Source organism: Propithecus coquereli, unplaced genomic scaffold, assembly GCF_000956105.1.
Source record: "Propithecus coquereli isolate 6110/MARCELLA unplaced genomic scaffold, Pcoq_1.0 Scaffold501, whole genome shotgun sequence".
NCBI classification, from domain to species: domain Eukaryota; kingdom Metazoa; phylum Chordata; class Mammalia; order Primates; family Indriidae; genus Propithecus; species Propithecus coquereli.
Window position 1 is genome coordinate 478,597 of NW_012150853.1, and position 16,219 is coordinate 494,815.

At 57.8% G+C, this 16,219-nt stretch overlaps 1 protein-coding gene across 3 annotated transcripts in view; it reads left to right on the forward strand.

Annotated features, from left to right (window-relative positions):
- Positions 1-3,499: 3,499 nt before the first annotated feature.
- The window catches only part of ASPSCR1 (alveolar soft part sarcoma chromosome region, candidate 1), a 39,389-nt gene continuing 26,669 nt past the window's right edge, over positions 3,500-16,219 (forward strand). The window contains exons 1-4 of one of the 3 annotated variants that reach the window (XM_012656387.1): positions 3,500-3,681; positions 4,600-4,655; positions 7,533-7,647; positions 9,949-10,049. In XM_012656387.1, coding sequence (XP_012511841.1) covers positions 3,580-3,681; positions 4,600-4,655; positions 7,533-7,647; positions 9,949-10,049 — 374 coding nt within the window. In that variant the 5' untranslated portion in view covers positions 3,500-3,579. Of the gene's footprint in view, positions 3,682-3,829; positions 4,188-4,599; positions 4,656-7,532; positions 7,648-9,948; positions 10,050-16,219 lie in introns of those variants that run through there. The other 2 variants (XM_012656388.1, XM_012656389.1) reach the window with 2 other exon arrangements.

A 16,219-nucleotide genomic window follows, 5' to 3' on the forward strand; every position in this document is an offset into this window, starting at 1 on the left:
CAGAGTATCGCTCTGTTGTCCTGGGTAAAGTGCAGTGGCGTCATCATAGCTTACTGCAACCTCAAACTCCTGGGCTCAAGTGATCCACCTCGGCCTCCCAGAGTGCTAGGATAACAGGCGTGAGCCACCTCGCCTGGCCTGTGATGGTTAATTTTATATATCAACTTAACTGGGCTAAAGGAGACCCAGAGAGTTGGCAAAACATCATTTCTGGGTGTGTCTGCAAGGCTGTTTCTGGAAGAGATTAGTATTTGAATCAGTGGACCGAGTACAGAAGATCTGCCCTCCCCATTGTGGGCAGGAATCATCCCATCCGTTAAGGGCCCAGAAAGAACAGAAAGGCGGAGGAAGGGCAAATTCTCGATCCTGTTCTTGAGCTGAGACATCCATCTCTTCCTTCCCTTGGATATTGGAGCTCCTGGTTCTCAAACCTTTGGACTTGGACTGAATTATGTCACTGGCTTTCCCCACTCTCCAGCTTGCAGACAGCGGACTGTGGGACTTCTCAGCTTGCATTACCATGTGAGCCAATTCCCATAATAAATCTCCTTTCGTAAATATTTATATATATCCTACTGGTTCTGCATCTGGAGAATCCTAATACACTAACCTAACATGGAAGAAAGAATTGATTCAGTTAACTTTTGAACACTGTATTTCTCTAATGGCCTATACTCTAAGGACAAAAATAACTACAAAGAGATCTTGGAATTTCTTTAGTAGGTCTGTAGTTAGTAGTGGAATTGCTGTACTACCTTGAAAACTATTTGGAAGGTATTTTAGAACAGAATAAATGAATAAATCTATTGATTTACTGAAAATAAGGGCTCTCACTGTGGAGAAAGGAGATATTAGGTTGAACTATATATATTTGCCATTTTTTGTAGATCAAAAATGGTCAACTATTGGCAATTTCACATAATTCAACCAAATACAAATATTGAATGAGGGAAGAATAGGGAGAAGGCTGAGGTGTGGCTTGGAATTAGAAGTATTCAGATAAATTTATGACACTCGCTCTGTCCCCTGAGAGGCCCCAGAAGGCAGTGACACCCCAGTAGCAATAAGCACACTCAGCACCCAGAAATTGGTTTCTAAATCCAATTTCCATTTAAAAAAATTATACATATATATATATATATATATATATATACATTTTAGAGATGGGGTCTTGCTATGTGGCCCAGGCTAGTCTCAAACCCCTGGCCTCAAGTGATCCTCCTGCCTTGCCCTCCCAAAGTGCTGGGATTACAGACGTGAAGCACCACCTGGCTCCATTTCCCTTTAAAAGGGACTGGAGCTTCCTTGAGAAATGGCTGATGTCAGGGCTAGGGCAGGAAGTGCTCAAAGAATAATGAAAATGTCAAAAGGATACAGGAAAGGTGTCACTGGACAATTAACTGTGGGTTAGCTGAGTAGGGTATTAGGGTTCCCAATTTTGTGTAACAGGACGGTGGGTATACAAGGGATGGCCTTGTTCTTAGGAAATACAGACATGCAAGTATTCAGTTAGTGGGAGAAGGGCACAATGTCTACAGCTTACTCTCAAATGGCTCAGAAAATTATATATATATCATACCTCTATCTATAAAATAAAGCAAATGGGATGACATGTAAACAACCGATTAACCTGGCTAAAAGATATACAGGAGTTCTTTGTACTCTTTTTGCAACTTTCTTGTTCTTTTCCTTTTTTTAGAGACGAGGTCTGACAATGCTGCCCAGGTTAGATTGCAGTGGCTGTTCACAAGTGCCACCACGGCACACTGCAGCTTTGAACTCCTGGGCTCAAGCAGTCGCAATCCTCTTGCCTCAGCATCCTGAGTGGCTGGGACCACGGGCTTGGACACCACCATGCCCAGCTAAGTTTGAAATAATATAAAAAGTAATTCATCCCCTCCCCCCCAAAAAAAGAGCATTGGAGCCAGCTTGAAGGAAGTCTCACTGGTCAAATTTGGATCAATTTGAGATCAAAAAGAGTAACAATTGAATAAAAAAAGAATGCATAAACTCATGTTAATATTTAAGATTTTTTTAAAAGGAGGGGAAGTTTTCTTGACCAAAAAAATGCCTATAAATGTAGATGCAACGGTAAACTTGGAAAGTCATGATTTTGCAACATACACGTAATAATGAATCTATTCATTCATTGATGCTAAAACTGTTGAGCAAATGCTTATTGAGAAAACATATTTGTGGTCTCAAAGAATTACCTCACACATGGCTTATTTACTCCACAAAGAGCCAGGGACCTTGACCGTGGAGGAATCTAGCAGACCCCAACTTGACCACGGGGCCAAACACCACGTCCTAATAGGGCAAACTGCTGATGGCTTGCCACTTACCCCCTGGCTTTCCCAGACATCAAATCTGAGGATCCCGACCAGTGGGACAGTCTAAAGAAAAGTCCCAGAGTCTTCAAATATGCCAGTGTCTGAAAAATTAAAACAAGGGTGCAAGCCGGGAGCGGTGGCTCACACCTGTAATCCCAGCACTCTGGGAGGCCGGGACGGGTGGATGATATGAGCTCAGGAGTTCGAGACCAGACAACTAAAAATGTATACATATAGAAAAATTAAAAAAAATTTAAAAAAAGAAAAAAAGAAAACAAGGCTGCCAATGGTGCCCAGATGCCTAGTGTGGCTCCGTGGGGGTGGGAGGCCGCACTGGGCGCAGGGGGCTGACTGGACGAGACGCGTCCCTGGAGCTGCACGACCCTAGGCCTTGCCAGTTCCTCCCGCACGGCGGCGACTGTCAGTGCACGGGGATGGCGTGGGCGCGGCCCCCAGGCGGAGGGGCACCAACGGACCGACGAGGGCGCACGGCGTCCCTCCCACACGCCTCGGGGCCGGCTGGGAGCCAGCCGCAAAGACGGAGACGCGGCCCGACCGATGGGCTGAGCCGGGGCAAGGAGCCCAGGGAAGGGCTCAGAATTTGGCTACGTCCAGGGCACCGGGCTGGCGCACTCGCCGCGGGGGTCACCGCGGGCGCATGCCCGGGTCAGCGCGCGGCGCGGCCAGGAAGCCTCGAGGGGCCGAGAGCGGGTCAGCGCGGAACTGGCTCGCCCGGGGTGCGGGCCGGCGTCCCGCCCTTCCGCTTTCGGGATACCGAGCTCCACACACCCGGGCTAACCCGGCTCCACTGCGGGTCCCGCGCAGGGTTGGGGCTGGGCTGGGGCCGCCCCGGGAAGGCCAGGAGGTGGGCGGGAGGCGGCCCTCGCGCGGGGCTGGAGGGCGCCGGGCGGGGGAGGGGCGCGGGGGCCGGGCGCGGACGGGGTCCGGGATCCTGGGGCCCACGTGGCGCCGTCGCAGGTGAGCCCGCGTGGCTCTGGCTCCGGCCAGGCCCGAACCCGGCGAGGCCGTCGTGGCCGCGCTTCACGGAGGCCGCGCCGTCGGGGTCGCCCCAGGTCCCGCGGGAGCTTCCGCGACCCGGAGGCAGCGGGGGCGTGCCCGGGGCGTGGCGTGGCCTGGAGGCGTGGCCTGGGCCCGGAAGCCGGCCCCGCCCCCGCCGCGCGTGCCGTGCGTCCGACTGTTGCCGATAAAGTTTGAAGCGGAGCCGCTGCGGTCACATGCGCGGAAGATGGCGGCCCCGGCAGGCGGCGGAGGCGCCGCGGTGTCGGTGCTGGCCCCGAACGGGCGGCGCCACACGGTGAAGGTGACGCCGAGCACCGTGCTGCTGCAGGTGCGGCCACGGCCCGGGCGGCGAGGGGCGGCGGGGCGCCACGAGTGGCGCCAGGCCGGGGGGGCGGGCCGCGGGGAGGGGCGGCCACGGCCAATGAGCGGCCTCCTGCGCGGGCGGGTCCGCCCTCCCCTCGGCCCGCGGGCTCCGGCTTCCGCGGTCCCGGCGCTGTGGGGCGGGGCCGGCGTCGCGCGTCCCCTCAGACCCACAGGGGGTCGCGGCCCTCGAGCCTTCGCTCCCGGAGCGTCCGGGGACCCGGAGCCCCGCCCGGAGCGCGGCGTGCGCGGGCCCTTGTTCCGGAGGCGGTTTTCGCCGAGTCATTGGCTGCACTTTTACCCGGGGCAGCCTGTGACCTCGAGTCGATCGGAAGCGTCTGTGGAGCCCTGCTGCGTAGGGGACAGGGAGGACACGGGGCGCGGCGGGGGGCCCGAGCGGATCAGTGACACGCGTGGACAGGCAGGACCCGCGGGAGCTGGCCCCAGGGCGAGGCGGTCTGGGCAGCGGAGCAGGTGCAGGGGCTGCCAGGGCCACAGAGCAGCCTGTGTCGGGCGGCGGGCGTAGGCAGATTGTAGAGCTCTTGGTTAAACCTCATTGTCTGTGGGGACACCCTAGGGTGTGTGCCAGGAAGATGTCAGCGGTAGAGGGCCTCAGGAGCTCAGAAGCAGGGGACCCAGGCACGGAGACTGTGGCCACAGAGCTGGGGCTGGATAGGACAATGGGGAAGGGAGGGAGAGTGGACGGGATTTGCAGAGGGGACACTTGGAGCAGCTGAGGGGACCATCCGTCCTGGGGTCTGGTACAGGGTTTTGTCTGGGCAGAGCCACCTGGCTCAGCAGGGAACTGAGCACACTTGGCTGGCCTCTCTCTGGCCTGTCCATCTGGCCACACGCAGGCCTCACGGTCCTCTCATCTCACCCCCAGGTTCTGGAGGACACGTGCCGGCGGCAGGACTTCAACCCCAGTGAATACGATCTGAAGTGAGTGTGCTCAGGCTCTGCTAGGGTCCCCGTCTGGCTGCTCCTGTCCCCCTGAACATACGGGCTCTGGCTTGCAACAGCCACCGTGAGTGGCTTAAAACAATAGAATTGTATTCTTTCCCAGTCTGGGGACCAGCATGGGCAGCCACACTCTGTCCAGGTGCCCTGGGGGGAGTCCTTCCTTGCCTCCCTCCAGCTCCTGGCGGCCCCAGTGTTCCCCGGCTGTGGCCACATCACTCCACTCTCTGCCTCGTCTCCTGTGGCCTTTCCTACCTCTCTGTCTTCCGTTTTATGACACTTGTCATTGGATTTAGGGCCCACCCAGGTAATCCAGGATGATCTCATGCCAACATCCTTAGTTTCATTATGTCCACAAAGACCCGTAAACCAATGAGGTCACGTTCGTAGGTTTCAGAGATTGGGATATTGATGTATCTTTCTGAGAGCCACCATTCAACCCCCCAGTGGAGGGTTTTAGTGCATCTGGTTGTGTGAGTTTGTGGTAGGGCTCTGAGGGCAGAGAGCTGGTCGTGGAGAAATGGGAAGAAACCCCACAAACTGTAGGATCCTGGCGGCCTCACCACCCTTGGAATTACATGCGCCATTCCCTGTGTGTGGGCATCGTTCCCGAGAGACGGGTTTGGCCAGATGCCTGGGGTGGGGGGTCTCGAACAGCAGCAGGGTCAGAGCCCTCGTGGTGGGATGTGCGTTTCTAGTCCACATGCACAACGACTCACTGTGAAGACATCTTCACGGTGTTCCAGCGTTGGGGCAGAGAGCGTCAGCCTGCTCTCCCGGCTTCGCCCGCACTGCCTTGTGGGGTCTTTGGGGAGGAGTTTATTAGGACCTGCCGGGGCATCCTGGTTTTCCGCCTCTGTCCTGACCATTTGAGAATACCAGGGCGCGTCCTCCGAGGACTCTCTTTCCGCTCTGTTGACCTGCCCAGAGCCCGTGCGATGGTGTCTGCGTGGAGCCGAGGAGTGCAGCTTCGGGTTGGGTTTTCGTGCACTGTGTCAGTTTTCCTGGTCTTCCTGTCTCCTGCTGCGCCACTTGCTTGCGAGGTGCTGGCACTGACGAGGAAGGTGCCTATTTGTGCGAGTGACACCCTCTTCTCCAGGGCTCCCAGCTCACCTGCTCTGGGCTCTCCTGCCACCTGCGCTCCTGTCTGGCACTGGGCTTTCGGACATTTCGTATGGCAATTTCCAGAGTCACTTTTCTAGGCGTTGTTCGAGATCGATGTCAAAATTGCATCTTCCTGAGTTCTTCAAACGCCCCTGGGCTTTATAAACTCTCTTCACTGGTTTTTTCCGGTGGCAGCGTGGCACTCGTGATGGGGGGCTGACCGCTTTGTGTCTGTCCACATTTCACAGTTTCTCCCCCCAGCCACCTTAGTGTGTTTTTCCCCCTAAACTTTCATTAAAACTAGAGCTCAGAGTCTGAATTTTGAGGTGTGAGTAAGAGCTCTCAGTTGTTTTCCCAGTGACTCACTCTGACCATTGTGCCTCCTTTAAATCAGGGCCACACAGCGGCAGCGCTGGTGGAAGCCGCAGTCAGAGGATTGTGGAGTGACCCCTAGGGTGGTTCTTGTTCCCACAGGGTTCCTGGGAGCTAGGAGTTGGGATGCGAGGACACGTGTGGTCCCGAGCGCCCCGGGCCTGGTGGCTGCAGTCCTCCCCGCTCACAGGAAGGGGCCGCAGCGAGGCAGCATCCAGGGTCCAGCTCTCCCAGACCCGCCGTCCTCTCCTCTCCTGCCGGTTCTTTTTCCACCTCTCGGGTGGGCGTTCAATTCCTCATCAGTCCACAGCCATCAGTCCACGTGTGACCCGAGCGTCATGGCCCCAGCTCTGCCTTCGCGTGGCGTGGGCTCCCTGTTGGCGCTTCTCATCTGAGTTCTGGTTTTCCTGGACTGCCAAGCATGACCGTGGCTGTCCTCCTGGACAGGCAGGTGTCTTGGAGACCTGTTCCAGACACGCTTGAGGCCATTGCCCTCTTCCCGCTCCTGACTCGTCAGATCTCCTAGGTCCCCTGGTTTCTTCTGAGAAACCACATCCCCTCACACCCAGGAATCCTCTGGGCTCACCCTGTTCTCTGAGGGTCCACCGTGGCCCTTTCTGTCTTGGTTGGGAGCTGCTGTGCTTACTCAGACCCCATGTGGCAGCTCGTACCTGCAGGACACGGGCAGGAGACCACGGGGCTGTTCCGGTGTGGAGGACACGGCATTGCCATCTGGTCTCAGCCCTTCATGGAATTCCTGGCCGCCATGAGTGCCTGAGTTTGCTGTGAGGACTCTGGGCCGGGTTGTTCTCTGTGTGGTTTCTGGAAAATCTCTGCCTTCTCTTGCTTGTGTCTGAGCTTGTGGCCCCCTTTGGGGGACGGCAGGAAGCGAGAGTGACGGTGGCAGGTAGTCGGCTGGTGGCAGACGCGTGCGCAGCGCAGCCACAGTGGCAGGTAGTTGGCTTGTGGCAGACGCATGCGCAGAGCAGCCAGGGCAGCTAGGTTTTCTCTGTGTGCGGCTCTGGCTGTTCTGACAGAACCGGGTGGAACAAAGTACATGCTTCGCAGCCCTTTCTCGTGTTTTCATCCCTGAGGCTCTGCCGTCCGGCTTCAGACTCTGAGGGAGCAGCTGCTTGGTCTGCCCAGAGGCCAGCGTTTCAGTTTTCTCCCTCCTGCCCACCGCCTTGCACCAGAAGCTGTGTCGGTGCTGAACTTCTCTTGCCTCTGGAAGGCCCCCTATAGTTGGGGACTGCCTTTTGTTTCTGCATGCTGTGACTTTGTGTTCTTGGGGGTAGCTGGGTGGGGAGTTGCTGTAAGACATGGACAGGACTGGGGTGTGTTAGGGTCTTCAGGGCAGCGCATGGGCTTTGGTCTGTTTTGCAGGTTTCAGAGGAACGTGCTGGACCTCTCTCTGCAGTGGAGATTTGCCAACCTGCCCAACAATGCTAAGCTGGAGATGGTGCCCGCCTCCCGGAGCCGCGAGGGGCCCAAGAACATGGTAGGTGGTGCTCAGGGAGGGACCGGCAGGCCTGCTTCTGGAGCTCGTCCTATGTTGGGAGCACAGGATGACTGAGCAGGTGGATTAGATGGGGCAGCCTGTGCAGGGTCAGGGAGGGCTGGGAGGGTTGAGGCTGAGTCTTAGGACACATCTGGCCTCCCTGGGTCAGGCTGGAGCAACTTTTTCTTTTTTCTTTTCTTTTCTTTTTTTCTTTTTTTTTTGAGACAGAGTCTCACTCTGTTACGTGGGCTAGAGTGCAGTGGCGTCATCACAGCTCACTGCAGCGTCCAACTCCTGGGCTCAAGCAATTCTCCTGCTTCAGCCTCTGGAGTAGCTGAGACTACAGGTGCTGCCACCACGCCTGGCTAGTTTTTCTATTTTTGCTAGAGATGGGGTCTTGTTCTTGCTCAGGCTGGTGTTGAACTCTTCACCTCAAGTGATCCTCCTGCCTCGGTTTCCCAGAGCACTGGGGTTATAGGCACAAAACACCGTGCCCGGCTCGGAGCAACTTTTTCTACTTTGATAACTTATGGCTAAAAAAGAGAGTTTTCATTCTTTAGTTTTTTTTTTCTTTTTTCTTTTTTTTTTTCCTTTTTGAGACAAGGTCTCTGCTGTTTCCTGGGCTGGAGTGCAGTGGTGTCATCATAGCTCACAGCAGCCTCAAACTCCTGGGCTCAAGCGATCCTGCTGCTCAGCCTCCTGAGTAGCCGGGACTATAGGCATGCACCACCACACCTGACAGATTTTTCTACTTTTTGTATAGATGGGGTCTCGCTATGTTGCCCAGTCTGGTCTCAAACTCCTGGCCTCAAGCAATCCTCCTGCCTTGGCCTCCCAAAGTGCTGGGATTATAGGTGTGAGCCACCAAGCCTGGCCAAGACTTTTTATTCTTCATGTGAAATTTTTTTCTCTATTTTTTTTTGGTGAGGTTAATTGTGCGATACCCTTCTCAGCTTCTTGACAGCATTTGCCCACCAATGTGATGTTTCTGGTTATAGAATCACCCAGAATCTTAGAGTCCAGATTGCTGTATGGACTGTTCATTTCTCAGCTGGGCCAGGGCAGGGCCCAGGAGGTCGCATCTAGACTGAGCCACACTTCTGACTGCATCCGCTGCTCTTCACCGAGTCCAGAACTTTCAGGTTCCAGAGATTTTAGTGAACATCAGTATGGCTGTTGTGACAAAAACAGAAGCCATAGCGGCAACTGCCCTCTCTTTCCTGCCCTGCTGGTCCTTTGTTCATGCCATTTATGTTCTCCTAACACCAGAGGAAAAGGGTTTTTTATCCTTGTCGAGAGACCAGGGGGCTTGGCCTTGCGGGCGTTAATAGCTCTCCAAAGCCTACCGCTGGCCAACGCAGGGGGTCAGGTGGGCCAGGACTGACCCTAACTCTGGTCTTTTTCCATTACAACTGTGATCCTCAAACTGCTTCGTGGAAGGAACCCTAGTTTCCTGTTGGGGTTCCTCAAGGCTGTGGGGGTAGAGGGGAGACTCCAGCACATTTTCACTCAGAGCATCTTCTCTGTGTGTTCTTGAGATTTACAGTAAATGTGCATTTGAAGGACAAGAGTCCCGTGGCTAAACGGCAGGGCGAGCTGCGACTGGAGAGTTAAGCGCCGGGCCGTGGCGGGCGCGAGTGTGGTGCGCTCTGTGCCTCTGACGGCGGCAGATGCTGGGCGCGTGTCTGTAGCCGGCTAGTACGCACGCCCCGTGTGCCTGTCACTTGGCAGAGGAGCAAGAAGGGAGCTTCCCTGCTTTCGGGTTATAGACTTGTGTTTCTGTTTAGGGGCGTAATTATTAAAAATAGGTTTGTAAAAGTAACATGTTCGTGTTTGGAAAAAGACTCAGAAAGTACAGGATATTAGTTATCTGTAGTTGAGTGACAGATCACCCTAAAACTTGGCGTCTCAAGACACAGCAGCAAACGTTTACTATCTCACATGGTTTCTGCGGGTCAGGAACCCAGGAGCAGCTTAGCTCGGGTCTGCAAGGCTGCGGCGGGACTCGGTGGAGCTGTAGTCTCCTGAAGGCACCGCTGGGGCAGGAGTGGCCCTTCCACAATGGGTCCCTCCCATGGTACCTGCGAACACGTGTGCACACGCGTGTCCTGGTGCAGCCTGGCGGTGAGGCAGCCTCCGTGGCCCTCAGCCGTCTCCAGCATGCGCAGAGGGGCAGCACTTCTCCCTGGGGTCAGTCTCCCAGGGGCGGGGCCGTGCCCTGGCCTCGCCCTGAGAGACGTGGGTCACGCTGGGACAGCTGCTTTTCTTCCTGACGCAGTCTCCGTGTCTGGGCCTCTCCAGGTCCGCATCGCTGTGCAGCTAGATGACGGCTCCAGGTTGCAGGACACTTTCTGTTCAGGCCAGACCCTCTGGGAGCTTCTCAGCCATTTTCCACAGACCAGGTGAGCATGGGCAGGTGGGTTCCAGGCTCTTCCCCACCCCCTGCAGTGGGGTTGCGGCCTGGTCATCGGGCTGGTCCAGGGCCAGAAACCCCAGCTCTGCGTGACTGGCTGGTGGCTCTTGGTGCTTTGCGGTCCTGGCTGGGGGGCTGAGCGTGTGGGCTCCCTGTTAGCCGGTGCCTGCAAGGTGCCCGTGGCTCCTACCACTGAGTGTCCTGGGCCCAGCAGCCGGCCGCGCTCTCGTAGAACAGCAAGGATGTGCCTTTGTCCTCGTGGGGACCGGAGAGGCGCCTGAGTGCCTGGTGTGCAGTGAAGGGAGAAGCGGGGTACTGGGTCAGTCCTCCGCCTCCCAGCTTTTCCCTGGACAGGATCAGTATTTGGGGGACCCTTGGACACGTGTGGCGACTCCTCAGCTGGCAGATCCTGTCGGTGTGAGATTCTTTCATGAGAAAAGAAAATCGTCTAATCATAATCGATGTGTGTGTTTCTCTCTGTTGGTTGATGGCTTAAACTTTATTCCTGAACGCAAGAACTGTTGCCTTTCCATCTGGATCTTTTCAGCGTGGGATGGAAGTCTGTCCACAGTCAAAGGCTTGAGCTGGCGAGGTGGAAGGGACTTTGGGAGGACGTGGTTTGCTGTGTGGCGGTGGTTGAGTCCCCTGCTCTCTGCACCTGCTTCCACATCTGTGCCGCGGTGGTGTGCGGGGGAGTCATGTGTCTTGAGTTCTGAGAACGGCCTGGCACCGCGGTTCCTTTGCGGGAGAAGGTGACTGGTAGGGCACTCACAGTGGCCCCACGGCGGGACGCTCCGAGCTGGCGGTAGCGCTGAGTGGGTCGGTGCCTGGCGGTGTGCTGACGGCCACGGGTGCCGAGGTCTGCAGGTTCAGGTCTCAGGGACCCCAGCGTCAGCAATCACAGTGGCCATGGGGGTTGAGGCCCGCTTCGAAGTGGATTTGAGGACGAATGGAGACTTGTGGGGAGGTATGGACTGAGCACAGGTACGAGTCTTCTCCCTCCCAAAATGCCGCCGCAGCAACAGTGAGGGAACCGACGTAAAAGACGCAGGAGGATGAGCGACAGGAACCGCCATAGTAGCCCCAGGACAAGGGGCGGGAGCTGCAGCCTCCGCGGGCTGAGGGACAGTGGGGTCCTGGCTCCCCTCCTCCTCCATGTGGCTCCCTGGGGAGGGTGAGGCCTGGGGCCTTCTGTACTGGGGGTGCCTGCACGGTTGGGACAGCGGGGTTAGGTGAGCATGGACCCACCAAACGTGGAGCCCCTGCCCCCACGTGGCTCCCAGACACCCATGGCAGGAGTCTGGAAAAGTCTCTCCAGGGCGGTTGTGACCTTCTTGGTGGAGGGCAGGGGTGGTTCCCCAGATCACCTTGGACACTGGCAGCTCCGCCTGCAGCTCAGAGCCCTCCGTGGAGGACTTGAGAGGTGATTGAAACAAGGACTCGGGTGGTGGGAAGGAGCCGTCAGAGCAGAACGAGCTCTGGGAGTGCGGCAGCGCAGCAGGCAGGGCCGCCTCCGTGGGAGGCGAGTGGGTCGTAGCTGCTGGCCAGGTGGCCAGAGTCTCAGGTGCATCTGACCTCAACTCTTGTGCCTGTGGGTGCCTGCAGCTCCGTCCTGTCCTGGCCTGCCACCTACCTGGCCATGTTCTCTCGGTGCTGGCGGAGCCCAAGGTGGCACGTGGGGCCCCTCGAGGCAGACACTTGGAACTGGGCATCACGTGGCTGAGCCCCCCAGGCCTCCAGAGCCCTGCGGGGGGTGGGAGGTAGGTCAGAGGGTCTCCCTCAGGTCAGCTGTGGCGCCATGCCTCTGGCAGCTGAGCGCAGAGAGTGGGGCGGACGGCAGCGTGGCTGTGTAGAGAACCTCTCCGGGACGGAAGGCAGCGGCTTCCAGGTCAGGGGTCCTCTGCAGGCCCAGCCCAGGGGGTAGGAGACCCTCACCAAGGGACGTCCGTCACCATGAGGTGCAGGAACTTGAGACAGGCGATTCTGCACCCTGTCGGGGAGGGAAGGGCCTGAGCTCAGAAGCCTTGGGCAGTGGCCCCGGAGCCCGCCCAATCCTATAGGAAATGTGCCTGTTCTAGAACTCTCCGAGAGTGAGGCTGGGACGTGAAAGGGTTCAGAATGGCCCCATGCTCACCTCCGAGAAGGATGTCATGTGGGTGCGGCCCCCTGTGTACGGTGGCCACCTGTGAGGGGTTCCCCAGGTTCTGCCCGAGAGTGGGGCTGACCAGGCTGTCGCTGGCATCTGCACCGCCCCCAGGCCACCTGCAGGACGCTTTGTAGAGACGGAGTTGCTGGACCTGGACATGGGGCTTCTTTAGATTTCATTCCAGAAGTCCAGACCCAGGCTCTGTCTTGGGAGCTGTATTCACTGACCGGGGAGTGGGGTCCCGGGCGGGTGGTGGTCCCAGCCCTCGGTGGGGGTAAGTGCTGGGACCGCACAGTGCGAAGGCGGAGGGCAGCTGTTCCCTGAGAGGTCTGCCTCAGCGGAGGGCCCGCGGCTTTGGGAATGCAGGTCCCCACAGAGTGGGACAAGTGGGAGCTTGTTTTCTCCCGAGATGCTCTCCAGAAGGGGTCGGAGTGCAAGGACAATCTAAGCGCTGTGCTTGAGGGCGTCCCAGGCTGGGGGGCTGCAGGCCACATGGCCCTCTCAGGAGCCCGGCCAAGGTTAGCACAGCATCCCAGGGTAAAGCCTGCTTCCTGGGCCGTTCCTGGGCATAGGCCACCCCATTGGAAGGTGGCCCGTGGCCCAGCCCCAACCCCAGCACTGGGCATAGGGAACACCATGCCAGCCCCGCGGTAGTAACTGAGACCTTCTCAAAACTGCATTAAAGAAAAAAATGAGAAAGGGAGTAACTAATCTTAATAATGCACTTAGTTGGCTGGGCGCGGTGGCTCACGCCTGTAATCCTAGCTCTCTGGGAGGCCGAGGCGGGCAGATTGTTTGAGCTCAGGAGTTCGAAACCAGCCTGAGCAAGAGCGAGACCCCGTCTCTACTAAAAATAGAAAGAAATTAATCAGACAACTAAAAATATATAGAAAAAATTAGCCGAGCATGGTGGCGCATGCCTGTAGTCCCAGCTACTCGGGAGGCTGAGGCAGGAGGATCGCTTGAGCCCAGGAGTTTGAGGTTGCTGTGAGCTAGGCTGACGCCACGGCACTCTAGCCCGGGCAACACAGTGAGACTCTGTCTCAAAAAAAAAAAAAATGCATTCAATTAACTCGATACACCCAGAATATTATCCTTTGGATGTGTGTCATCAATAGGAAAACTAAATGTTTTATGTTCTTTTGTTGGTTTGAAGTCTTTGAAGCCTGGTGTGGGTGACACCGGGGTCTGTCTCGTCTGGGCTGGCCGTGAGGCAGAGGTGCCGCCCTCGGTGAGGACTGGCCTCCTCTCAGCTCCTCAGACCATGCCGCGGCACCGCAGACGGGCTCTGGGCTGCCGGCTCCGAGCGTCCTGCCGCCCAGCCGTCCGCGCTGCAGGTGGACGTGGACAGCCACGCTGACCTCTGGGGACTCTGTTCCCTGCCTGTCCAGCTGGGCCTGTTTTAATTTAGAATCTTTAAGGTGGAGAGTACCCTTCAGTGACGAGGAGAGGCAGAAGACGGAAATGAAGACTTTATACTTACCGGCCCTGGTGGAACATGCGGGGGCTGCCCAGGTCACCAGCACTGCCGGGGGAGAGGGGGAGGCAGGCCTCACGGCCAGCGCCTCTGCTGGGGCCCGGGGTATTGTCCACACAGGATTCCCCGGTTTGCTGGTAGGTTGAAGCCACAGGCCCGAGCTGCAGGGAGTCACTGCGGCAGGTCTGGGCAGTCCCTGAGGGGTCTGGGGGAGCCGGCAAGTGCAGCAGGCTGTGTCCAGCTGTCCCACAGGGGACAGGGTCACCAGGGGGCCCTTGCGTGAGGCAGACATCTGGATTGACCACAGCAGGAAGCTGGGGGACTGGGCCTGCCGGTGGCTGTGAGCCCAGTGTGTTCAGAAGGGAGCGAGGTGGCGTTTGTGCAGCTTGTGCGGAGCTGCTTTCTGTCCACACGAGGTTAGGGGCACGGTGGCATCTGTGGTCCTAGCTACTGGGGAGGCTGAGGCAAGAAGATCACTTGAGCCAAGGAGTATGAGGCTGCACTGAGCTGCGATGACGCCACTGCTCTCCAGCCGGGGCGACGGAGCAAGATCCTGTCTCAAAAAAAAAAAGAAAAAGGGCCGGGCGCGGTGGCTCATGCTTGTAATCCTAGCACTCTGGGAGGCTGAGGCGGGCGGATTGTTTGAGCTCAGGAGTTCGAAACCAGCCTGAGCAAGAGCGAGACCCCGTCTCTACTAAAAATAGAAAGAAATTAATCAGACAACTAAAAATATATAGAAAAAATTAGCCGAGCATGGTGGCGCATGCCTGTAGTCCCAGCTACTCGGGAGGCTGAGGCAGGAGGATCGCTTGAGCCCAGGAGTGTGAGGTTGCTGTGAGCTAGGCTGATACCACGGCACTCACTCTACCCCAGGCAACACAGTGAGACTGTGTCTCAAAAAAAAAAAAAAAAAAAGAAAAAATAGGATTTTTGTAAATGTCAAGTTAATGGGCTCTGCGGTGAAGGGGATTTGCTCTCCCTCAGAGGTGTGACGGTCGCCCCCAGGTGTGCCCCAGCTCCTCTCCCAAGCCCCTGCCCCCGCCCCCAGCCTCCTTTCCCCGGTCCAGCCCTTCGAGTCCATTTAGGCCCCATTCCTCCTGCTATTAGTAAAAGCTGCGACTTCCGAAGGCCAGTGATCTCTGGGGCCCAGGGGCGTGGTGGGCTGCAGAGGGCCTGCTGGCAAGGACAGGGCAGGTGTGTGCTCGGCCAGGTGGCTGCTCTGAGCTCTTGGGCCGCATCCCCCATCTGCACCTGGCCGGTGTGGGAAGGCCAGAGGCTTCTTCCCTCCCACGACGCTGAGTGACATCTTCCTCTGGTGACACTGTGACTCTGTCACCTGGGCTTCCGTGCCCTCCCCCCCCACCTGAGCTGAGGCTAGGCTGTCATGTGGCGGGTGGGGCCCTAGACGCCCGGCACCCTGGGATGTAGCCAAGCCCTTGGGGGCCCCTGAGCCAGGAGAGTGGCTCTGCTGCTCCCACGTGGGGGGCACGCTCCTGGGCTTTTGCTGACAGCACCTGTGCTCACACCAGCCTGGCTTGGTCAGACCCAAGCAGGTGACCCGGATGCTGCCTGTCTCATGTGCCTCAGTGGGCACAGGGCGCACCCCATGGGGAACGTGAGCTTTGTGGTGCGAGGAATGTCTGTGAAGCCAATAGCAGCAGCAGCTCTGCCTTGGTGGCCGTCCCTGCTTGCCTCTGGCCCTGACGGGGGAGGAGGTCTGCTGGCTTGAGGGGCATGAGCTCTTGCCTGTCCTCCCTGCCACCCTCCTGTGTGACCTGGTGAGCAAGTGCCCATGGAAGTGCCCCACGACACCTGGTCTTGCGTGTCTGGCTCCAGAGCGCCTTGTCCAGTGGCTCGGCCTGGCCTGGGACGTGGGGACAAGCCCGTGGCACCAGGAGGCCCGGGCTCTGCTCCTGCAGACGTTTGGAATTGCAGAGGTCCATGGGTATGTGTCTGGTGGGGGGGTGCCATGATCTACTGGTGCACAAAAGGACGTTTCCTTGGTGCGCTGGAATTTGCCCGGGGCCCTGCCATCCTGGACGCAGGACTCCGCTGGCTGGGCCGGGCGCTCGAGGTCTGGAAGCGATCGCAGGCCCCTCCCTCGGCGTGCTGCTGCCACCGCCCAACATGTTTACAGGCACTCCGCTGAGATCCTGCCCTGGAATCTGATCTGGCTGCCTCCTCCGGAGGAGCCGCACATCAAAGCCCATCAAAGCCCAGCTGGCGTTTGATGTCACGATGCTGCCTCTCTGGGTCCCTGTTTGTGATTTGCAGTGCTGGGAAGGCCTGGAGAGGGACCTGCCTCCCTCAGCTGCTGTGTGACTCGCAGCCTCGGCCCAGTCACCGTCTCTGTCGGGATCGAAGGAGATGGGACCCCTGCCTTTCCCCAGACCTCCCTCCCCTGTCCGGGACCTGCAGGGGGAGTGCACCGGCCTTTGCCTGGGGCCTTTGCTCCGGCACGGCACGTTGTGGGGTCTCCTGCTTTCCTGCGCCCTGGGGAGAGGGCAGGCCCAGAGCCGTTGCTGGTGGACCGTGG